Genomic DNA, 25,432 nt, shown 5'->3' with positions numbered 1-25,432 from the left:
TGAGAATCGACAGACGATCGCTTTTCCGCCCGCTTGGGTCGGGCGGCTCGGCGGGTTCGGTAATCGGAAAGAAATCACTCAAGGAAAGCCGATCGACAAGAAAAAGAGTGATGAAGAATTAAAAGAACGATGAGTTCAGTAGTCTAGTGAAAGCACGTGCTGTGAATGGACGAGTTTATAGAATTGTGCCTTCAGATTATATGTTAAGGCTATAAGGGACTCTCTCGTTTAAATGCAATTTTGTTTTTAAATTTTAATTGTACTCGATTCGGTAAATTTTTGTGTTCCGTATAAAAGAATATTTATTAATAAGTGTCTCGTAGTTTAATTGTTTTTTTTTTTCTTTTAATTTTTCGAAGAATAATGGAATTGAATAGTGTCTCCTCAACAAATCCTGTGAGTTAAACAAAAAAAATTTAATGCTTTTGTCATCAATCCGCTATAAATGTAAATGCGTTTTTCAGGAAATAGTATTAACGTTGTTGTTTTTTTAATAGTTTTACAGAATTCGTTGACCGATGCATTTGATTGTTTTCGTCTATTTTAAGTGATTTCAAGGTTATATTTTTTTGGCTTTGAAAAAGTACTAAAATCAAAAGATGCAAAATGTGCAAAAATGTGGAATTACCTAATATAGGACATTTTTAGTATTTATTAAAAAAATAGAGCTTGAGTATTTGATAAAAGATAATAATTGGTGAAAAAGAAAGCAACAAAAGGTCTCTGGGTCTGAATCTACAAATTAAACCAATTAGAATCGATTTAAGCTAGGTTTAAAAAATTAACATTGTCTTGCGTTGAAGTCGATTCTCATCATGTGATCAACATAAACGTGTCCTAAGCAGGCTTAAACCAGAATTGTAAAAATATCAATAAAAAAAAAATGCATTTGAAATTAAATAAAAAAAAATTTATTGCAAATAAAAAATTTGCACTAAAATAAACTTCTATTGCAAAAAAAATATTTTGCATTAATATAAAAGTGTTGTTGATGCACATAAATATTTTCTGCACAAAAAAAAAATCAATGCACAATTTGTACATTCATTTTTGGCATATTAACAATAATATAATATAATATAATATAATATAATTTTTTAAAACAATCCAAAAAACCCAAAATATTTTTGTTTGGAAAAAAAGTTTTATTTTCAATGCATTTTTTTTTTCATTTGCAATAAAAATGCTTTTAATGCAAATATTTTTCAGCCGCAAAAACATTTTTTTCGAATTATTTAATTAATTTGCATTTTTTCTCTCTGTAAATTCTGTATATGGAGACTCTCCACACAAATTTTTGAAGTAAATTTTTTGAATCAAAAATAGCTACCCATATACCAATTTTAGAAAAGTTTATTTTCTCAAAAACGGCTCAAAAGATTTTTATGAACAAAAGTGTTAGTTTTTATGCAAATTCTTTCTTTTAACCCTTTCCTGGGGCCGTTACTCTAATGTAACATTTTTTTTAAAATTCGTAAAAAATATTAAATTAAACAATTTTCAAGGTTTCGATGGCTTAATTGAAAGATAATAATGCCTAGTTACTGGATTATTACAAAATTTTAGTCAAATATCATACCTTTAATTTTTTTTTTTTTTATCGAAAAAGAGACTGAAATTCACATTTTTTTTTGCAAAAATTTTTTTTTTATATATGGTCATAATTTTGAAAAAAAGATATAAAAAATGTTAATGCAGAAAGTGTTTTGTTTTTTTGCTTAGAAGAAGTAGCATACATTATAGTTTCATAAAAAGTTATTTTCTCAGTTCTCCGACTTTTTTTTGGTGGTCATAAGCTGTGCATGTTACTTACATGTAACATGAGAATAACACACTAGTTTTGCTATTATTTATTTTGGAAAATTACTTTTTGCTATTCATAATTCTTAGTTGTTATGTTTTTGACCCGATAATACCGAAAAAACATTTTTTAATATTGATTTTCATAGCTTGGGTTCGAAAGGGTTAATGGAACATTTTTTTTTTATATTTTATGAACAAAAGTGTTAGTTTTTAAGAAAAGTCTGTTTTTTAATGGAACAAGTTTATTTTTAGAAAATAATTATTTAGGGTAAAATAGATTTTTAATTTTTGGATACCTAATTCAATTTCAAAGAAATTTTTAATAAAAAAGCATAATTGTCGTCGTTCAATGAAAACTGCCTTTTTTTTAAATTTTTTTGAGAAATTGCATTAGAAATTGGTTATCCAATATTAAAAATCCAAAAATGGTTTAATCTATCTAACATTTCCGTAAAATAATTGTTTTGGAAAATTAAGCTCCCGTTCTTGGTTAACTTGGAAAATGTAATTGAAGTCGTAATGGACTTAGGGAGTTTTCATTGAACGGCAACGATATTATGTATATTAGGGCGTTCGTTATTTTTGAATCAAGTTCCTTAGTAGAAAAACTGTTTCTAAATATTAAAAAAAAATCCATTAATTTTTTCAGATTTTTATTTTGACACTAGATGGCGCCCCAAGAGTTAACCCTCTTTGTTCTCATTTGAAATTTTGATTGATCTAAAAAAAATAGCCTCATCAGTCAACACATACCTACCTATTTCAAATGAGAAAAAACTTTAACCCTATTGGGGCGCCATCTAGTGTCAAAATAAAAATAAAAACCTACATGTCCTATAAGTTTGAAATTTTTTGAACGCTCCAAAAAAAAGCTAAAAATCAAAAATTACCCAAAAATACCCCTAAAAACAAGGTGTTTTTCAAAAATTCATATTTCGAAACGCAGAGTGTTGGAAAAAAATCCGTATCAGACGCCTAATTTTTTTTCCCTCATCTATCACCTGGCATCTTTAGAATTGTCAAAAAAAAATTCCTTTACCCAAAATCATCATTTTGTCATAGCCGTGTACAAAGTGCAAACAAAACGTTATAGCTTAGTTTCAAATTTTTTTAGAATTTTTTCTTAAATGCAGTTATTCTTAAATTAATCTCATCTATCTATAGCAAAAAAATCAATTCTCTACGACTTCGAATTTAGATTTTAGCCCAAATTTCATCTTTCCGTTTTACCCCTGTTAACCCTATTAAATGACGGAATTTTTAAAAATCCTTCATTTGGATTAAGCTTTAGGTTATTATTTTTCAAATGAGCTATAGAAGATTTTTGTATCTCTAATAGTTTATTTTTAATTTTTAATTGAAATTTTTTGCCGCATTGTGAAAGTGCGAGAGTGTAACGTTAGAAAATGGCGTCACTTTTTTGTGGTGGCTGCCATGGTTCATCGATTTATAAGACGTTATCACGTCAAAAAAAAAATATAAAGTTATTTTTCAGAGGTACTTACTCTCAAAGGGGTACTATCTTTGAATATACAAAACCTCCAAGAGTATCATTGTCATGAAAAATTGCATCTCTGTTCAGAGTTGCCGACTTGGCGGTTAATTTTAGGTCTCTTCCATTCTTGCAAATTACACTCACACAATAATGGTTGACAGTTAGTCACTAGGCCTGGCTCCTTCATGGAGTGCCGCATGTATGACATGTCGTGCCACAATATTTTTTTTTATAATCAACATTGTTATGACTATGATGCAAAAATTAAATACATTAATATTTTGACAAGTTTAATTTCTATTTATTAGCAAACATACCAGATTCGCTACCAAATTCATAAAATTAACACTGAATAATTTGTATCCGAATATGATATTCAAAAATCAATAAGCTGAAGCTATATAATAATAAGTTAAATAATAAGTTAAATTATGTAGATGCCCACTAATATTATCAAAATGAATGAAGATAAAACATTATTATGTAGTTAGATATTTCATGAAAATTAGCACGAGCTTATGTATTTTTTCAGTTGGTACATATTCGTATAATAGTTTATTATTTCTTAAAATGTGTAGGTATTTGTTAAAAAAAAAAATGGGTTTTGATATTATTTCTTAGGGATACTAACCACAAATGGTATTCATGATAAAGCTGAATATTATATTAGTTTTGTTTATCAATTACGATTGTTATAAGCCGCATCAGAACAACTTAGTAATATTAATAAAAATAATATTATTGCTTATTGAGGATGGAAATCAAAAACAGAAGTGCTAAAAAGTATAAAATTGAGATAGAGAACCAAAGAATTTCAGTTGTGAACTTTGGATCATTTTTAAATATTTTGATAACAAATCTTAAATCCACTTAAAAAATTGTATTGTTTTAAAAACTTAATGACATAATTTTTTAATTGCAAGTATACATATAAGTTTAAGTACCGAAATTACAAAAACTTAAAAACCTGGTAACTTTTTAACGTGAGTAAACAAAATAAGGAAGTGTTTCGCACAATCGAAAAACTAGTACAAAATTCCGGTCATTGGGAGATTATGACTTGAGATAACAAATCCAATATGAATACCGATGATAGAGAATTGCGAAAAAAAGTGAGTCTCGCAAGTTCGTCTGTCAGTATATCTTTCGGTCTATATAAAAAAGCTACAAAATGGCTTATCAGTATTAAGTATTTTTTTAACGGCTCTAACGATTTTGATTTTTTTTTTCTAAAATATTTTTTCCCCAAACACTTTTGTATACGTCTGAAGAAAAACAATATCAATGCAAGAAAAATCCATAATCTTTATCGAGATCAACCTTTACAATTTTTTTATTTTTATGATAACAGTGTTTGCTTATAGCAAGCTTTACATAGGGATTACCAGCACCTTAAAGCGATGCTACAATCAATTGTAGCATTTTTTCACCAAGCTTACGGCATAAATTGAATCTTATATGTAACTACTAGTTATGAAAATCACGTCAAAACCAGAAAATTATCATAAAAATCAATTTTAAGCGATAGAAATGTTTGGCGTAATTATTTTTTATTCCATACAAAAAGATATTACGTATACGCCATAGTGAACATATTTCAAAATAAAAATGTTGTTGAAAACACTACTTCGATCTTTATGACGTCAAAGTTAACTGTATTTCCTTTTGCAAAAAATATAAAAATATCACATTTGTTTAAAGTAATAACTGATTAAGTTGTGGATAATACAATTTTCTAATGCAAACCTTGAAAAAATGTCGTTACTTCAAAAATCTCTATTTAAACCGTAACGAGTTTTGCATTCTACATATTTGTGTAGGTGCTGTAGGGCAAATTTAAGATTCAAATAAACATGAGATATTATCTCAAGCTGCAAACCTAAATCACTAGAGGAAATTATAACAAACTTCGTAATTAACGGTTTTTGGTGATTCCCTTGAAGAGAAATTGATATTTTTTAACGGTACTTTCCATAGAATCTGACTTTCTCATTAACAAAAAGACCGATTTCAATGATAATTTTTGCACACAAAAGTTTCAGTAACTTCAAAAAAAAAATCATTTTTGGATTTTTAAAAAATCATCAATTTTTTTTTTTTTTTGAAAAATTAAATTTTATTGAAACCTTAATTTTATGTGCAAACTAATATTTCCGTTTGAATGACATATGTATACAAAACGGGACTGACGATTTAAAACATTTTTTTTTGTTTCTTAAAAGTCTTTGTTATACAAGAAATCAAATAACATCTTAAATCTAAATCATCATTAAGGAGTATTAAATAAAAAAAAATTGAGAGATTCTAGCCATTTTTGAATTTTGATGGTAGACTTGTGTACTTTGGGTTCCGAAAGGGTTTCAGAAGATAAAATTAGTTATAATTTGAATGTAACAACAGCTCTGTAGGTCCAAGTTTTCACTCCAAAAGTTTGAAATTATTTCCCACAAAAAAAACGTACCTAAGTAATATTGAATATAATGAGAATAAAATAATTTCGCATACCTAATTAGTCCAACTTTTTTCAGTTCTAAACCCAAAACTTTAGCTTAAGCACACCATAAAAAATTGAACTGTCGGAAAAAATTCTTTCTTTATGAAAACACAACTCTCGTGTAACAATTACGTGAAAAAATATCTTATAAATATTGAATATAATATGAATATTTATCTGAATATTTAAAAAACTTGTGGGACCTGCAAATTAAACCATTATTAAAAAAAAGAAATTTGAGTGTAAACAGGGTGCTTTAAAGAATATGGACCCATTGCAAAATAATACCTACTACCTTTTAGAAATCTTCTTTCAAATTTAATACTATAAGAGTTATTTACGTGTATTTTGCGTGATCAATCCCAACATCAACATGCTACTTTTCTAATCTGCTTTATAAAACAGTATTTTCACGAACTGTTTAAATTATAACTCACTTGGAATTATTAAATTTTAACTGAAGCATTTTGCCTTCGCCAATTGATAATAGATTTTGAAAAAAGAGTAAAGTGTCTAGGGAGGAAATGCTTCAGAAATTAGCAAGAGGTGATTTTGGGACACCCTGTATAAATTTATATACAAATGTTTCTACATACTTTTTAGAGCTTTAAACAAACATTGCTTATGTCTAAACCTATCTATTCATATTTGTATTAAGAAATTAAGCTGGTTGTTTGTTTTTCTTGAGAGAAATTTTAATATAAAAAACGTTAAAGGTAATTGATATTATCTAAATTTATAAATATTAATGTATTTTAAGTCTGTTCATCTCGATATCCATTTACACTCAATTAATCACGAAGGTATACCTACCTGCATTGTAAAGAACAAACGCCGTAAATGAATTCACTTTTAATACCAACTTTAGTATCCAAAAGTATAAATTAATCAACGATTAGGTACTGAATAATTGTAGTACATTGTAAAATACTTCCCTCTATAATTTATGCACATTCTAAATAACTTCTATCAGATCGGCATGAGAGATTGTATTGTAATAAAATCAGCAACACCTCGTTAAGTCAATAGATTTCTAGAGAAATTATTAGGTTTCTTGACTTTATCAGGTTATTTTTGTGTGGCAGTTTTCATCATGTGCGATGTAAAGAACCCTGCGAGTGCAAGAATTAGGTAACACTTTTTATTATTATTTTTTTTTTTTGTAAAAATACCTTAGATTGAGATAACATTTTTAAAATTTGTTATTTTTCTGGAATTTTTTCTTGTGTTGAAACAATCTAATGTGCAACAATCCAAGATTGTTTTTAATCGACGCCTTCTAATACCTGTCACTTAAATATAAAATAAATTGGTGCCTCAGATCGGTACGATCCGTTATTTGGTTAGTAATCAAAACAGGTTTTGGATTTATTTTTTTTTCTATCTTAGTTCCAGAAAACTAAAAAATATATAAAACAAAAACTCCGAAAAATCTGGTAACCTTGGTCATTATTTTTCTGGGTGACATAAAAATATAACATACCCTGAAGCCTACACCAAGGTCCTTTCCCTTTTTTGGTTCATTCGATTCGATTTATTAATTCATGTTGGCTACCTATTTCGCAATATTTTCAAAACTAATGTTATCGATCGACACAGGAAATCACCACAATTTATACCGTGTACTATAAAGATCAATGCTAACAAGTAACCGAAGGTGTCAACCTAAAAGCCTGATGACACACAAATAAGGTGGTCGTTGGACTTAGCTCAGTGTATAGTATGGTTTTTTCTAAGAATTTTTCTATCGTGGGATTAATAATGTGAAACTGTTAAATAATTAGTTTAAACATTAAATAATGAGAGTTTTTTTTTTTATGAAAAAGAGAAAACATGGTATCCGCATCTTCTTTGATAGCCCACCCTTAAATCACAGACTTTTGTTTCTGAAATGTTGTTTCCGTTTCGAAAAGTTCGAACAGTGTGTTACTGTTGATCATATCTTCTCAAGATGGCAGAACTCAAGATGGTAATACTGAACTACCTTATTTGGGTCGGGACGAAAATTGTAAAGAAACCATTCCAGACCTCATCAAGTGAAGTCCATCTCTTTTCCGGAAAATGCATTTGGGAAAATTCTTTTCAAGGATCCTAGTGATCTAACTAAAAGCGTCAACTGAGAAAAGATTCCTAGCTCTTAATTCTTTAGCGTTAGGCAATAAGGTTTTTTGTCACAAAATTCCATTTTTGGATTTTGAACGAGTAAGCTGTTTCTTCTCTTAAATTTCGTATCAAAAACATAAATCTGAGTCAACTGCTTCATATAGAAATAAGCGAGTCAAGCGGGTTACGCTAACGATTCATAAGAATGCTTCAATTAGCGCCAGCCACGGTAGAGAAAGTGAGCAGCAAAAGTACAATTTTTCTGAAAATTGGTTTAGTGCAATTAAAATAAGTTGGATCCCCACTCACCCTTATTACAAAAACACTCATGACAGACGTTTTATCCACGCCCAAAGACCCGACGGTGGAGCCCACCAACGCCTATGTTTAGGCGTTTTTAGGGATTGGGGTAATAAAAATTAGATCCTTTTGACATCCTGGTCTGGGAGCACTATAGGGTGGGTCAAAAAAATTGAAATTTAGAAGATAATAACGGTTAAAGCAATCAATTTAATTGCAAGGAATTTTTATATCTTTAGAATGATTAGATTAATGAAAAAAGTTAATAAAACCTTTTTTGTGGAACATTCTTTTTCCTACAAGAATATGTCTTGAGCGTTTGTTTATTATAATTTTTCAAGTTGTTACAAAATTAAGAACAAAAAACGAATTTTTAAAGATTTTCTCGATTTTTGGACCTCAAATATCTATTAAACGGTTAGATTAACAAAAAAAAGTGTACAAGGCCTTTTTTGTAGAGCGTTCAATTTCCTACAAGAATATGTAAAGAAATTTGCTAAAAAATCGATTTAAAAAAAAAAGATATTTTTTAGTAGAAGCTAGATGTAAAAATGGAAAATTGCGAAGCGGAGGCCCTTCCCATTAATATTAAGAGCTCATATTTGGTGTGTATATTCTAGTGGTGTCTAGCAATCGATTTTTCGGAGTACCAAATCAAAAAAAAAGAATTTCGATTTTTTGACCCACCCTAATCACCACCCAACCAACTATCTATTGATAGTAAATACAAATTAAAAGTTTTGAAAACAGTGAATGATTTTTTGTGTTATAAATTGAAATGCAATTGAAAAATTCGATTAAAAGGTTTTAAAGCACCAAATTCCAGCATTTATCAACTGCGTATAAATTGATAGTTGACAATCGCAATACGGGTGGTTATGATGAATCAATAATTTTTTCTCGTTAATATAAAATGTCAATGAATTAATTTGAGGTTAAATATAATAATAAATTAAATTAAAAAATCAAAGAATTTACAATTAAATGAAATTTATCCGTACAAACTGTTTATTATTTCTACTTCGGTTTTCTTCAAACAAGACCAGTAACGCCCATTGTTTACATTTTGCTAACAACCCTGTCATAATTAATCTTTTTTATTTATTTAAACATCGACACTTACATATAGTTCATACATAAATTATTATGTCGGGTATTTTGAATAATTATTTAAAAGAATGATTTACTATTAATATATAATTCATCAATAGCCGTGAGTTATATAATAAAATCGATTGTTTGTCTATTTTCTGATAATTTTACAATTTTTACAGTGGCATTTGAAACAAATTGGTTATTCCTTTCTTACATCTTTGTATTTGTTTTGTAGTCGAATCCATAAGCACACTGTTGATCATCTAACTTTTGAATCAAAACTAAAACATTTTGTTTTTACATTGTTTAGATAAAAGAATTATAATTCGTGTTAAAAGTTAAAAATTCAAAATTTGCATTGAAAATACTTAAATGCTTTCGTGTTGTGAATCAGAAAACTGCGTTGAATTTAGAAAAGAAAATTGTATCTCCGTCATCAATAAAATACATAATTGTATTTTTTTAACCAGTTTTGTTACTATAAAAATAAAAATTGTTGGTCGGTCACCTAATTTATTGATTAATTTGTATAGAATTTAAAAACAAGACTCAAAAAATACAATACAATTTTGTTTAAAGAATTTTGTGGTTGATTTTCCAAAGGTAGGGAGGAAAGCCTACCATTGTTTTTAATTATAATTACCACTTTTAATTAAAATCTACGATAACAGAAAAATTTGTTTAGCTAAAAAAAAATTCGGGCTGGCGGAAAACAATTAAGAGTTGTTTTACCCATTTGAAAATTTGACTTGACTCAACACTTCATATTGATTTTCGGTAAAAATAATTAAAAACTTAAATTCAATAAGCATATTTGAATGCCTTTATTATCAATACTTTGTAAATATTTTTTCGACATGAACTTATCACCTAATATTTAACCAGTCAATCATAATATTGCACTAATTTAAGACCTAGTTTTTACTAGCATATTTTCATTCGAAGGTCTGTTTTTTATTGTTTTGAATATAATACTTTTTCGACATGACCCCCAAAGAAGAAAGATAAACTGAAACTTAAAAAAAAAAAATGAATAGCTATTAAAGTTTCTTAAGAAGTAAAAAAAAATCGAAAAGGAAGAATAATTTAAAAATTGCATCATTCTGAATCATTTATCTAAACCGATGTTATAATCACCCTTATTATAGATGCCATTTGCACTAAAATGCTAAGAAATTCGCTCTAAAAGTGCCAATTCGTGCTTTAGAGCTATTAATTAACACAATTATGCCGCTCTTCACCCTTTTTAACAATACAACGATTATTGTTTAACTATAGTAGTTTTAGTAATGATTTCTAGAACAAGTCGTTTTCTTGTCATTTAAGTACAAAAACGACATCCATAAATAGGGTTGAATGTGAAACAAGACAAAAATGATGAAAATTGAATATTAATTTGTTTGTGTGTGTATACACAAAATTAATTTAAAATAAATTCTTTCTCCTTTCATTTGATTGTTATTGTCCGCAATGATTGGTGCACTGCAATCCAATTAATTCAAATACCATTTAAAGATACATATGTATCTGTATCTATTTTTAGAAATAATAAATTCGTTAGCAGTAAAGCGTCATGAAAAAGCGATGGGTAGTAAATATCAAATAATTAATACATAACAATGAATTAACAAGACGATTTTCCCTTTATACAAATTACTATTCAAAGTTGATTGAACGGTTCATCTATTTGAATCGTCATCTGTAGACACTTATTATCTGCTTGTTGGTGCATTAGCATTTACTGGTAACTAATTTACCAATCGAAAAGGGTGTTGGTTTTGATTGATTTGATTATTATCTACGGTTCTTTCCCGTACTGTTTCGTACCCGTACAATATTCTCTATAATTCTATAATTATGGAATATAAAAATTAATCAGAAAAATTACTGGATTTTAAAAGATTTATTAATAAGAATAACTAATTTTTCTTTAATTAAAGATCGATGGAAACCACCACAAATCCCACGCCGAAGCGGCTCATGAAAACCCACCAGAGGCCTCAAAACTTTTATATGGAATTAACGACAATCCACCATGGTACCTGAGTATATTTCTTGCCTTCCAGCACTATCTCACAATGATTGGAGCCATTGTTTCAATCCCATTTATCCTTACACCTGCCCTATGCATGTCCGATGAAGATCCCAGCCGAGGTGTTATAATTTCAACGATGATATTTGTAACTGGTATTGTGACTATGTTCCAGGCAACTTGGGGTGTCCGGTTGCCAATTGTTCAAGGCGGTACCATTTCTTTCCTGGTGCCAACTTTGGCTATTTTATCTTTACCACAATGGAAGTGCCCCTCAGCTGATAAGATATTAGAAATGGACGACGAAGATAGGGAAGAATTGTGGCAAGTACGTATGCGGGAGTTATCCGGTGCGATAGCGGTCTCAGCATTACTTCAAGTCTTTATTGGCTACACTGGATTGGTGGGAAAAATTCTAAAATATGTTACACCATTAACAATTGTACCTACTGTATCATTGGTGGGGTTGACGTTGTTTGAACATGCTGCGTCTTCAGCATCAAAACATTGGGGTATTGCCGTAGGGTAATAAAATGATTGTATTTATGTCAAAAAAAGATATAAAATTTTCTCCATCTTAAAGGACCACAGGCATGTTAACGCTTTTTTCGCAAATAATGGTGAATATAGCCATTCCAGTTGTGGCATACAGAAAGGGCTCTGGTTTGGAAGTTCGACAGTTTCATCTATTTAAACTTTTTCCTGTAATTTCATACTTTACTGACTTTTTGAAGAAATAAATTAAAAAAAAAAAACTTTAAGGTTCTTCTAACTATAGCCATTATGTGGGGCTTGTGTGGAGTTTTAACATTGACAAACGTTTTTGAAGAAGGGCATCCAGCAAGAACGGATGTGCGTATTAAAGTTTTAGCAGATGCTTCATGGTTTTATGTCCCTTATCCTGGACAATTTGGAATTCCAACTATTACGCTTTCAGGTAAATGAAAAATTTTCATATTGTTTGTGTACCTACTTTTAATTTTGCTTATTTATTTGTTTTAAAGGTGTTTTAGGAATGATGGCTGGAGTACTTGCGTGTACAGTAGAGTCAATCAGTTACTATCCAACAGTTTCACAAATGAGTGGTAAGTACAAAATTAAGGTTCAAAAGATATTCGCAATCTGAACTAAAGAGAAAGAGTACCTTTAGTCGGAGATTCGGGTCGTATTAGTGGTCCTAAACTCCCACATTTTTATCAATCCAATCAGAAAGGTTTCTGCAAATTTTCCGAGTGAGATGTCGTTCTCGGGTATTGAGAGGTGCTTGTTTTTCAAAATAGTGAAGGCCTTATAAGACCAAACAAGATGCAATCTGAAATTTGAACTCAAAATCAACCAAACTTCAATACTGCAACCAAATTTGACTGACGATCTGTATATTAGATTACCTTTGAAAATGTAAGCTTTTACCTTACGTTAGCTTTCAGAAGAAAAATGAACAAAACTCGAGAGTAAAAATACCACAGTAAATTTAATCGATATCAATTGAGATTGTTTCCGAGAAAATTGCAATGTATTGAAATCGTTTTACTTTGTATCATTCACATTGAATTTTAAGCAAATCCATTAACTTCCTCTTGGAATCGATGTACAGATGTACGTCCAGGCGAACAAAGCCCTAAATAGAGTTTGGAACCGTGCTATCTTATCAAAAATGCATCGTTCTAGTTCACTTCAACGTGAACTACAACTTTTCTTCGGATGTGAATCTTCAACAGTTGAAAATTCACATCCGTACCTATTACCTCATTAAACTCATTAACAGTATTTTCCAAGAAGTTTTAAAGATACTCGTTTAAGAATTTCTTTTCCCCATCGTTAACTGGTTGAACTGGTTAAGATATTACCCTTAACGTATGTTAGAGACAGTGGACAGATGTTCCTTGTAAACACTACACCAAGTCTAAAAGCACTATTGCGTTGCCCTCCTTGATTTTATAATAGAGGTTTTGCAAAATGATTAATCAGATCCAATCCAGGATATTCTATTGATCGAACTAGGTGCATGATATAACCAATAAGATCGGGGCTCCAGCTTGGAATAAAACAAAAACATGGGCTCTAGCATTCATACAAAGTCAAGGAGGGCAGTTTAAATATTTGTTATAACTGCATTTTAAATAAAAATTATCATAAGCAACAAAAATACATTTGTTATTCTTAGCATTTTACGACTAGGTATGTACTAATTAAAGTTTTTTTTTTAAGATTTACCTGGTGGAGGTTTTCCCAAGTATATAACATGGAATGTATGAGTTATTTGGTAAATTTGTGAAGCACTTTTTTGTTTATTACTATTTTCTTGATAAGAATACATGAATAAAACAATATGTTTGTGTAGAAAACAATTTTCAAAGAAACTTGACCTCAAAGTCAAAAATTACCATGGCTAAGAAAAAAATGAACAGCTTAACAAATGTATATCTGATCAACCGAAATAGATATTAATGTTTTTTAAACACGTTTATATCTTCTAAAAATAAAGACCTTTATCAAGTTTCTACCATTAGTATTAATAGAGAAATGATCATTTACATCTGTAAAGGTATACCAAAGCAAGCGTTTTCTTAAATTTTCGCTGAGGCCTGGTAATGATAAAGTCCCGACTTAATGGTCTGGCTTATTTTTTTCCGTATTCTTTATACATCAAACTACAACATATAAAAATTACACACTGTCTCAAATATATTTTTGGAAAAATAAACAAATATTTCTGGAAAAATAAACAAATATTTTTAAAAATTTAAATGTAGTTTCGTGTTGGGCCAGAAGAGGTATCTGACAAGTTTTCACCTTGCCTCAAATACCTACCCAAAAATTGGTGCCAGCTCTCGGACTATCTGGTGGCAGTGTTGCCAGAATATTTTCGAGGCAAGGAACCGATTTTGAAAAGTCTTGGAGCCAAAAATAGCCGCTTTCAAAAATTGTCCAAAAATACGAAAAACACTTTTGTGGCACGAGATTTAAATTTTTTTTAAGTTTTCAAATAACTTTATCTTATCAGAATTCAAGTATAATTATTTTTTTTTATGTATTCTGGTTTTAATGCTCAATTACGGACGTAAAATTTAATTTTCAATAAAAATCAAATGTAAAATGCATGCAAATTGGTTGTCTGTTCACATTTTTGGTGGATTTTTGCTGTAAAATGGTTTGATTTAAAAGGAGCCGTAAATCGCCAAGTTCAAAATGAAAAGAGCCAAAATCCGACAAATCGAAAATCAAAATTTTAAGGAGCGAGTTAAGAGTTCAAGGAGCCCGTTTGGCGATAAATAGCCGGCTCTGGCAACACTGTCTGGTGGGGTTAAAAATAGGGATATTTTTGTGAAATTTAAAATAAATTAAATAACGGTTGGGACTTATGAGTTCTTCGTTTTTCATGTAGAGTATCATAAAAGTTTGAGGCGCCTTCGGGGCACCTTTGCGAAAGCCAAACAAATCAACCAACGATTGGGGGAGCCTACGTCTTTCAAAAAGCGTAGGTGCGCTTTTGCAAAAGTCTTTCAAAGGAACTAGGGTTAACATTGGGGCGCCTTTTTCTTCGCTTACATTAACAAGAGCTTTATTTTTCGTTATAGAAGTAAACTTCATTATTATTGTTCTAAATAAGACAACGAATAAAACTCCGGATCACAGCTTAATCTCAATAACATCATATCTCAGACTCTATTAACTGTTAAACCATCATTTTTATTCATTTTCGTTTTTTATAAATAAAAACAAACAAAAGGAAGATAACAGTAGTTATAAAATCAAAAATTCTTAAGGTAGGTAATGCACTTGTTAGACTAATTCTTTGCTCGATTATTTTTCTTTATCAAAAAAACTAGTTCAAGCAGCATTAACATAACATATTAGATAAAAGATAATTATTTTATATTATTACAGCACGTGTTATCCATCAAATGATATCAAAGTTGAATAACACTCTTCTTATGGCATTGAAAACAATTTAATTGTTATTTACTGTATAACAATTAGATGATCTGTACACATAAAGTTGCCTCCGAGATGTAAAGCGATAAATAGGAATAATAATTTAATAATATTATCGTGCCTTTTGTAAAAGTTTGCACTAACCAAAAGTTATTATATTATTTTGTGGGGCATTGTGTTTTTCAGATAATTTTAATATTTAACTAAAAGTGCCGATTTATTGCCAAATATACCTTGAACATATTTAGCCGATCAGCACTTTTTTAAATAGCTTTGAAGGGGAGATTGGTCTAGATAATAATCTTTATCATTATTAAACTATCCTCCTGGACTATTGTTGATAAGATTTTATCAAAAGTCTAAAGGTTACATTTATATAGAAAGGAAAGTTTTAATAGGAAGTAGTGAAGGTATAAAGATTATGTGAAGTTATAAAGATTCTTAGAAGTCTGTTTATAGGATAACATATTTTTCTATCTATCTATGACTGCGTCATAGTTTTATTAATGTAGCATAATCACGCTCTTATCTAAACGCGACGGTCACAGTCCAGGTTGGATTTCGGCCCCATCCAACAAAGCCCTGTAGTCAGGTCGGTCTGTAGATGTCTCCAGTTGATTCGAAAACTCGTTGGGTCGGTTTTCAAACGTTATATTTTCATGATTTTGATCAGATCTGTGTCGATGTTAAGCCTTTAGAGCAAATGTTTGAATTTTTTCATACACTCTCCGCTACCGGTGGACACTGGACCGAAAATTATTAGGAGAACCTCTATCTTAAAATAAACCAGAAGTTTTTTATTCTCTCTTGTCAAATTAAAATTTGCCTTGTCATATAAAGGAAGACTAGGATGATTAGTCTTTGACAGGGCTTTTTTGGTGATTTGAGAGATAACCATTTCAGCCTGGAAAATACTATTGATTTTTTATTTTGAAAAGCCTTAGTATTATATGTTTTTCAAACTTAATTTGAACATTGTGCTCGTAAGTCATATCATAACTAGAAACATATACATTAGGGTGTCCGTTATTTCCCAAAGTGATGTTTTCGGGGATGACACCCCCTAGATCGAAAGCTTAGGGCCTAAATAAGGGGAATTTAGCAACAAAAAAAATGTTTGGGGGTCATTAACCCGTGCCTCTAGGGTCATACTTTCCCCATACAAATTTGTATGGAAAATTTTTAACTCATACATAAAATTTTTTTTCTCTCGCGTTAAATCATATATTTTTTTAATGTTTGATAATTCTGGTTGGAAAACAGTTACTTTAAAAGATCACATTCAAAATTTCCCGTTAAAAATTTTTTAATTTTTAATTTAATTTCAATTTCAATTTATTTATAACCAGTGTACAAGTAAGACTTAGTCTTTTATAGTACTTAACAATGTGGATAATAATATAATAATATATAGTAAATATAACACACAATTTCAATACAAATCAGTGGCAAATATATTTTTATATTTTATTTCGGTTTTTGAAATTATTAGCTGTTTTCGTGGTTTTTGCTTTCACCTATCACACAATTTTAAATGCAGTTTTATTGTTTTTTAATTCTTTTCAAATATTGCATTCAAAAATTTGTGAATAAATCAAAAATTTCAATTTTTGAAATTTTTTTTTGAAATTTTTGCCGTTTTTATACGTTTAAATTTATTTTTCTCGAACTACAAAAGATATGTTTACAATATTTTTATTGAATTTTATTTAAAAATTATTCACCTAAAAAATTGCATCAAAAAAGTTGCAAACAAGGAAGGGTAAAGTATTTAATAATATTTATTTATTATAAAAACTGCAAAAACTAAAAAAAAAAAATTCAAAAAATTGAAATTTTTTATTTATTCACAAATTTGTAACTGTAACTGTTTTCCAACCAGAATTATCAAACATTAAAAAAAAATATGATTTAACGCGAGAGAAAAAAAAATTTATGTATGAGTTAAAAATTTCCCATACAAATTTGTATGGGGAAAGTATGACCCTAGAGGCACGGGTTAATGACCCCCAAACAAATTTTTTTTGCTAAATTCCCTTTATTTAGGCCCTAAGCTTTCGATCTAGGGGGTGTCTCCCCCGAAAACATCACTTTGGGAAATAACGGACACCCTAATATACATATATGTATTTATACAAGGCCGAGCGCCAAGGCCGCTGAAATGGAATGGGTTCCCAAAAAGTGGACAGGAGTTGAAAGCTTGAAAGGCGATAAAAGAAAATGATACTTTTTGAAACTTTGTCAAATATTAAAAAACACAACTTACATACATAATTCTCTCAAATAAAATTGAAATTAATTTTGTTTTCGTATGAAATTTTAGCAAGTTACTTAAAGTTAAAGCAACCATTTTCTGATTTTAAATTTAGTTAAATGTTAAGAGATAGTAAGTTGTTAAAATTGTTTAAAATAAGAAAATTCTATTACTTAACTTAGTAGGTAACTTACTAAAACGGCTTAAACATTTTACTATATCGTTTTCAATTTTGGGCTAATATAGGCCTGGTACAAGAGCATTTACTGAGAAGACGAAGAGTGATTAAAATTTTTAACAAAAAAAAAAATCGACTTCCATAGATCAAAACTGGTTTTATGATTTTTTTTTAATAGTTTCCATGGCCAGAACTGAACGAAATTGAATTGAGACCATACTGCAGGCAACAGCTTTGCAATACAAAAAGAATTATCAAAACTGGTTCACTCCGTCTAAAGTTATGAGGTAGCAAACATAAAAAAAAAATACAGACGAATTGAATACCTCCCTCTTTTTGGAAGTCGGTACAAAATATTTCGTGCTTATGTATTTCGACTTCAGAAGTAGATACCTGCCTAAAACCACGGTTTTGACATGTTTATGTAGAAATTTAAATTTAAATTTTTATCATTTTCTTGTCAATTTTTATTACTGATTTTTATGGACTAAAAAGTCCAAAATGTTTTTAAAAATGCTTCAAGTAGTCCGATAAACCGAAGCTATTAATATTGAAAGTGGTTCATGCAGCTAATGTAGGGTTTCCAGAACATCTCTTTTAAAGAGAACATGTTCTCTTTTTCAACTCAGATCTTTTTTACACTCTCTTTTTTCATAAAATTCTTTTTTTGTTCTCTATTTTTCAAATGTCCTCTTTTAAGTATCTTTTTTTATTTTAGTCCATATTTTTTTTAAGATTGTTACGATTATCTGTTTCCTACCTTAAAAATTTGTTTCAACTCTGCCCACTCACAGTTAAAGTGTTCATCGCATTGACATTTAAAAAAGATGTTCTGTTTTTCGTTTTCACATATTTTATAATTCGTTTTTCTACACGGATCTCAGTTTGTTCTTATTGTCTTCAAGCTTGATTCTTTTTATTTTAATTTTTTTATCTATTCAACATTTTCAACAATTTAAATAAATTGTGGCTCGTTTAAAAGCTGATAGACAACTTTGAATATATTTATGCAAATACATACTAATTAGTACCTTCCTCGACTCTACTCACGAATAGATATTGCGTGGATGCGAGGTTTGGGTTTATGTTAAGTTTTTTTTTTTTACCAAATATTCCAAAAAAGAGACTTGTGAAGTTATTCCAAAGTTTACTTCTGTAGAGAAGTTAAACATCCATTCAAAAGGATTTACATTTTACAATAACTGACAATATGGAGGTGTTCTTCTTTCTTCTTCTTCATTATCGACCATAGTCATGATCTCGGATGGGGTCACAACTCTCCCACTCTACTGCTTCACACTACAGCTCCGCATGTGGGGTTCACCGGCGTTCTTCTTTGAAAAAAAAAAAAACAAACAAATTTTTGATCATTTTTAACGTAATTCCTGTTTGATAAGTATAATCCTGTGTCCTAGATCCACTACTTTTAAGTAACTGTTTAGAAAAAATAAATTTGTACTGCTTATGTTACCTTCTTTTTGTTCTCTTTTTTTCTTCTAAGTCCTCTATTTTAAAGGTTCGAGAGTAAAATGTTCTCTTTTTAGTTAGGTCCCAAATGGACACCCTAAGCTAATGTGATTGATGAAGTTTGCTATGAAACACAAACAGCCCCCGTCTACCATTCTACCAAGATTCAATACTTTACAATTAATATTTGATGCAATTTCAGCAAAAATGGGTGGATACCACGCCCCCTGAATAGAAAAATCTCATATTTTGAATTTTTTTCCACAAGATCCGTCACTGTGCCAAATAACAAGTTTCTACAATAGCGGAAAACTCCCCATAGTTTTGATGATCGGTCTGTGAGCAGAGCAAGTGAATGAGTCAGTTATAGGGTATTTGTGATTATTTGTAGCTTAGATTTGGTGAAGAGTTTGTTTTTGACTAGCTCAACAAATGAAGTGCGTTTCAATTTCTGGAATATTTGGTATTGGAATAGGAGATGGTCAAAAATGCTGTTAGTTATGTTAATAAGGATGTAGTAGCAAAGTTGATAGAGAACTTTTATTATTTAAACAAAACTGCAAACTTAGCTTATCAATTTTTTAAAGTTAATTTTTTTGAAATTTTTCACCTAGAATATAATTTGCTGAAATTTTCATACCAACCTTTTTATACATTGCAGGAGCGGACTCACCCCCATTGCATGCAATTAACAGAGGAATTGGTACAGAAGGTCTTGGTACAATGTTAGCTGGTCTATGGGGTGCTGGTAATGGAACTAATACATTTGGTGAAAATGTTGGAGCTATTGGTGTGACCAAGGTACATTTTTTATATAGTTTAGAATTTTAAACCTCATTTTAAATATTTTACCCCGTAATAGGTTGGAAGTCGTCGAGTTATTCAATGGGCTGCTGTAATAATGATTCTCCAAGGTATTATTGGGAAATTTGGTGCAGTTTTCATTATGATACCCGATCCAGTTGTTGGAGGAATATTTTGCGTAATGTTTGGAATGATAACTGCCTTTGGACTCTCTACCTTGCAGTATGTAGATCTCAGATCGGCTCGAAATTTGTATATCCTCGGTTTGTCAATGTTCTTTCCAATGGTATTGTGCCGTTGGGTTCAACTACACCCGGGTGTTATCAAAACTGGCAATGAAACATTGGATTCAACTCTATCCGTTTTGCTGGGAACAACTATTCTAGTGGGTGGACTTTTGGGATGTTTCTTAGATAATATAATTCCAGGTTTAATTAACTTCAAAATAAGTTGGTTTTCAGTTTTATATTGTCAATTATTATTTATAGGAACCCCCGAAGAACGTGGTCTGATTCAATGGGCAAATGAAATGCCTCTGGGTACTGATGAAGAAAAGACCGAACACTCACCTGACTATGATTTCCCCTATGGAATGAGCCTACTTAAAAAGTGAGTTATTTTTAAACGAGTTTAAATTTTGTTTTAATTAATAACATTTTTTTCTTAAATTTTAGATGGAAATGGACATACCATGTTCCCTTTCTGCCAACTTATAAACTGAAGAAACAAAACTAGATTTTGAACTTTTTTGTTATTTGTTTTAGAAAGCTATGTACATATTTTTTTTTTATTTTACAATTAAAAAAGATGCAAAAGGCAGTAGTTTTATTATCAAATTAACTGTGTTCTTTCTTTAAAAATTATATTTAAAAAAATATTCATTTTTTCCTTTCAGAAAAAATCTTAAAATAAATAAAGTTCTATGGGATTGGAGGTACCATTAGGCTTTGTCAATTTCTTCTTGTTCCATAAAACTACTTAAATTTGCACTATTTATAACAAAAAAAATTCATAAATAGTTATTTTAAAAGTTAATTAAAAGATTTTGAAGAATTCTTGTCTTGGATGTTCTGCATATTGCTCTTCGATGTGGACAAAAAAAATGTCGCAAACACCTCGATAGTCTCAAATCGCATTGACAAAGTCGAGCTGCACAAGATTGCGGCCCACCCCATTCACCATGATCGATTGCACAAAGCGGTTTGCCTCGATAGCATTTCCAAATATAAGGAACAAAATATTCTAGATATGGTATACAATTGCTATATTCGTAACATTTATCATGCAGTCTGCAGCATCGATCAATTCCATCTACAGGCAGCCCATCGCCCAAAAATCCACAATAGCAACCGTAGCCTTTGAAAATAATTGGATCACAACCGGTTGAACATTTTATCATTGAATAAAGTTCAATAACTCCACGTTTTTTACGGTCTTCCATTAGGGGTTTTGATGTGGAATTCCTTAAAAATGGAAAAAATACTTTTATTTTTGTATTAATACTGTAGTTTCAACAATATCGTCTAAGTTAATATAAAGCTAAGTTCAGATATGTAGAAGACTGCACGATGTAGCTATAAGCTAAAGCTAATCATTTAAAATCTATGTTTTGGTAATTCGATAAAATATCCAAAAAAATCAATTTCGATATTTTTCTATACATTTTTTTTTTAAATTTAGTGAACAAATCATTTAAGATAAAATTGGAAAATTTTCTAGTCTATTTAATAGACTAGAAAACTCAAAAAAAAAAACAAAAACAATTTTTTCAAGAGTTTATGTTGCAAAATATGATTTCCTGCCATAAAAGTATGCCTAAGCCAAAAATGTTAGTAAATCCTTTGGTGAATTTCTAAGAAAACGGCAGCATTGGTCGGTTTTCAGATTTTTTAATTTGATTCAACAACCAAATTTAACTTTAGAATGGTGTAGAGGTAGGTACTTTTCATATAAATTTTTTTCTATAAAAACAAGTTGGCTAAACATTTTAAAAATTAGTTTGGACTAAAATTCCATGAAAAAAGTTAAAAAATTGAGGATTTTATTTTTATATACGCAATCAAACTGGTTTTTAACCCAGTATCTGAAAACCATACAGAAACGAAATAAAGTAGAGGTTAAATCCTTTGATAGTATGCATAATTTCCTTTTCTTTTTGTTAGAAATAAAGAAATTTACTTCTTCAACTTTTTAAAATCCAATAAAAAGGTAAAAATCGACATTTTACCCACAAAGTAGATTAGGCAAAATAATATGGGATTTGGGATAAATCGTTTAAATTTTGGATGAACCTAAGAAAAGGGTATCCGGGTATCAAGAGCTCTACTTTCTATGCGAAAAATTCCACTGACTGAAACCGGAAAACCTTCAGTTTCGCTTTTTCTAACGAAGTTTTATGAATTGTAATTAATTTAATTTTGATATTATATTAAATGATTAAATGAAATTAAATGAATGAAAATGGGCTATAATTCTAAAAAAGGTAAAAATGTTTAAATTTAACATTAAATTGGGAAACATATAATATTCATACAATATTAACCGCGTTCCTTTTGAGTTAGTAGACTAGCATTAAAAAGATTAACCAATAATCTGGCACTACCAATTATGTAGACTTGATCTGATTATGATATTGATATGTTAGACCAGTGCCGAAGCCTTGAAAAACATTAAAAAATAAGAAAAAATCATAGTTGGATGAAACCCATTGGAAAAGGAAGTGAATATGATACAAATGAAGGGAAAAATAAATTACGGGCTAGCCGAGTTCGGGAAGTGGTAGGGTTGAGTTTTTAATGGTAAAAAATGGTATATCTCGATTTCCGGCAAAACTACAAGTCCTATGGAAAAAAGTTGAATGGCAAAGTTGTAGGTTATAAAAAGAATGAAGAATGAAAGAATGAATCAACAATTTTTTCACATAACCTCAAAATTTATGTGAAAAATTCAAAAAACCGAGTTTTTGGTTTTTTATTTTTATCTTTTTCAAAAAAAATGTTTTTTCTACGAAATTTGGTGAAAACTTACCTTATTATGTCCCGAATACACAGTAATTTATTTGATTTAAAATATTTTTTTTTAACCTTTTTTTTACTTAATACCAAAAAAACACCCTAATTTTCAATCGAAAATTCACGTGTCAAAATATCAGCTTTTTTCAAAAAATCGGTGGGCATTTTGTTCGTTAAAATCTCTACTTTTTAATAGTGTAAACAAAAATTTACATTAGTACACCAAAGTGCATGTTCTCGGAAAATGCAAAAAGCTTGAATTCGAAAATTTTTTTTATCATTATTTAGAATTTTGGGCTATTTATTAAAATTTAAACTTAAATTACTTAAAAACCATAACATTAATCAATTTAACATAAAATCTTACGATTTTTGAGTAATTTAAGTGTAAATTTTAATAAATAGCCCAAAATTGTAAATAATGATAAAAAATTTTCGAATTCGGGACATAATAAGGTAAGTTTTCACCAAATTTCGTAGAAAAAAACATGTTTTTTGAAAAAGATAAAAATAAAAAAACCAAAAACTCGGTTTTTTTAATTTTTCACATAAATTTTGAGGTTATGTGAAAAAATTGTTGATTCATAAGTTGTAGATCTTTTTATTACCTACAACTTTGCCATACAACTTTTTTCCATAGGACTTGTAGTTTTGCCGGAAATCGAGATATACCATTTTTACCATTAAAAACTCAACCCTACCACTTCCCGAACTCGGCTAGCCCGTAATTTATTTTTCCCTTCATTTGTATCATATTCACCTCCTTTTCCAAAGTGGTTCATCTTACTATGATTTTTTTTTGGGTTCAAAAATTATCGACCTTGGGCTATGTGTCATCTATTTAAAATCACTAGTAAATTACTCCTGAGTAAAGTTTATCACCTTCAAAATAAAGCGGCTAATATTAATTCTAATTTAAATTTCTTACTTTTGATTCCATTTTGTTGAGTGACCAAATGGATCATTTACTCTTCCAATGTAAACATCTCCATCCGAATGTAATCTATGCTGGCTGGTTACCGGATATGCCGATTGTTGAGGAAGATTTTCAACAATTTGCATTAAATTATTGTTCTTCATTACTTGTAAAATATTGTTTCCTAATTTTGTTCTCATTTTAGCAGGTAGATCCCACTCAAGTTCAACTTCTGGCTCGTTGCTTGATTAATTAGTTCATGTAAAACAAAACAAACTTTCGAATTTCAAAAAACACTTTAAATTACAAACAAAATTTAACATTTAATATTAAACTTACTCTTCGACATAAGATTGTTGTTTTTCTTTATCTTTTGAAAGAATCCCCTTCCATCCATGAAGACCCAACGAACTCCATTCGTCAGAGACATCCTTTTCTGTATTGATGCTAGTTTCATCAATTTGATTCACTTTGTTCAGATATTCAATAAAATTTCGTTCAGTTTGCAAGTTCAAAACCAAAATTGATTCATCTTCTTCCACTAAATTAGGATGCACTCGGTCCTCAAAAGGACTATTTCCACTTAACTGGGTTTTACTGTTTCCATTAAAAGATTCACTTATTTTACCTCTACTTCTCATAAGATGAACATAAGAAGTTGTTAAATTGGGAAATATGGGCTCATCGAAATTGTTTCTATGCATAGTGAGAATGTTATATTTTGTTTTTGTTCCTCGAGGTAATCTAAACACATACGCTGGATTAGGATCATTCACATTAAAGAGCTTTGGTATTAATTGATTGATTTTTTTGGTATCGTTGGTAATAACGGCCATTGCATTACTAATATCCTTCATACTAACTGCGTTCAAGGAATTTACTTCATGTTTTTCATAGGGCAACGGAGAAACCATTTTTAAAATTTGTTGTAAGGTTTTAACACTTTTTTGAACTAAAAATAAAATATTGAAATAATTTAGTAAAACTCATGTCCCTACAATTTTTTAAAAAGATAACATACTATTGTCGGTTTCAATTGTTTCACATTTCAAAACCCCAAGTAACACAAAAAATCCTATTAGCGAAGAATATACACTCATCTTTTCAAAATAAATACTAAAATAAGTTACGTCTAAAGCCACACCGTCTACCTCGTTGGCTTTTCTTAAACTAACTTGACCATAATAGACCGACCAGACACAGCAATTACCATTGCAGTGTTAGCCAAAAGAAGTTGCGGTGCAAAAAGTACGCCTAATGGTTAAATGGAAGATGAATGAAAGTGGACAATGAAAGCAAGAGTAGACCAACAGACCCAGTTTTCGTGAGAGGTTTTTCTTTTGAACTTGTGTTGTATATTCTTCTGCAATGGGGCTTATGAGCTATCAAAAGATGGCAAATTATATAAAGTCAACAACCACAAGATTTTTCATCTCCATAAAATCGTAAACTTGACTCTTGTATGAGGTTGCGTGTTTTTCAGGCTTTTATAAACATTACATAAACATAGGAAGCAATAAATATTTTAATGGTATAACTTCATT

General features: G+C 29.8%; 2 protein-coding genes across 3 annotated transcripts; one reads left to right on the top strand and one right to left on the bottom strand.

Moving 5' to 3' along the window:
• LOC129914168 (solute carrier family 23 member 1) lies at positions 1–20,797 on the top strand. Of its 2 annotated transcripts, XM_055993276.1 has the most exons (10): positions 77–271; positions 360–396; positions 11,231–11,847; positions 11,906–12,026; positions 12,085–12,259; positions 12,327–12,407; positions 19,819–19,958; positions 20,020–20,389; positions 20,450–20,570; positions 20,636–20,797. In XM_055993276.1, exons 2-10 carry the CDS (start codon positions 364–366, stop codon positions 20,694–20,696), a joined length of 1,719 nt encoding a protein of 572 aa, XP_055849251.1. In that variant the 5' UTR covers positions 77–271; positions 360–363; the 3' UTR covers positions 20,697–20,797. The 2 variants fall into 2 exon arrangements, with proteins under 2 accessions (XP_055849250.1, XP_055849251.1); XM_055993275.1 differs by having other exon boundaries at positions 1–396.
• A 122-nt stretch (positions 20,798–20,919) lies between these two features.
• Positions 20,920–25,419, bottom strand: LOC129914169 (uncharacterized). Its single transcript, XM_055993277.1, has 3 exons — positions 24,228–25,419; positions 23,901–24,131; positions 20,920–21,424 (listed from the first exon to the last, which is right to left on the bottom strand). Exons 1-3 carry the CDS (start codon positions 24,800–24,802, stop codon positions 20,986–20,988), a joined length of 1,245 nt encoding a protein of 414 aa, XP_055849252.1. The 5' UTR covers positions 24,803–25,419; the 3' UTR covers positions 20,920–20,985.
• Between the last annotated feature and the right edge of the window lie 13 nt (positions 25,420–25,432).

Source organism: Episyrphus balteatus, chromosome 3 (genome assembly GCF_945859705.1).
Source record: "Episyrphus balteatus chromosome 3, idEpiBalt1.1, whole genome shotgun sequence".
Classification (NCBI taxonomy): Eukaryota; Metazoa; Arthropoda; class Insecta; order Diptera; family Syrphidae; genus Episyrphus; species Episyrphus balteatus.
The sequence above is the reverse complement of the archived record's forward strand: the minus strand, read 5'-3'. Positions and strand labels throughout refer to the sequence as shown.

Excerpts from the sequence above, each read along its gene's own strand:
- LOC129914169 (XM_055993277.1), bottom strand. The coding sequence starts at position 24,802 with ATGGTTTCTCCGTTGCCCTATGAAAAACATGAAGTAAATTCCTTGAAC. Across the intron at positions 24,132-24,227 it reads CAACAATCTTATGTCGAAGA|CAACGAGCCAGAAGTTGAAC; the intron begins GTAAGTTTAATA and ends TAATTAATCAAG. Across the intron at positions 21,425-23,900 it reads TCAACAAAATGGAATCAAAA|GAATTCCACATCAAAACCCC; the intron begins GTAAGAAATTTA and ends TCCATTTTTAAG.
- LOC129914168 (XM_055993275.1), top strand. The coding sequence starts at position 364 with ATGGAATTGAATAGTGTCTCCTCAACAAATCCT. Across the intron at positions 397-11,230 it reads GTGTCTCCTCAACAAATCCT|ATCGATGGAAACCACCACAA; the intron begins GTGAGTTAAACA and ends CTTTAATTAAAG. Across the intron at positions 20,390-20,449 it reads CTTAGATAATATAATTCCAG|GAACCCCCGAAGAACGTGGT; the intron begins GTTTAATTAACT and ends TATTATTTATAG.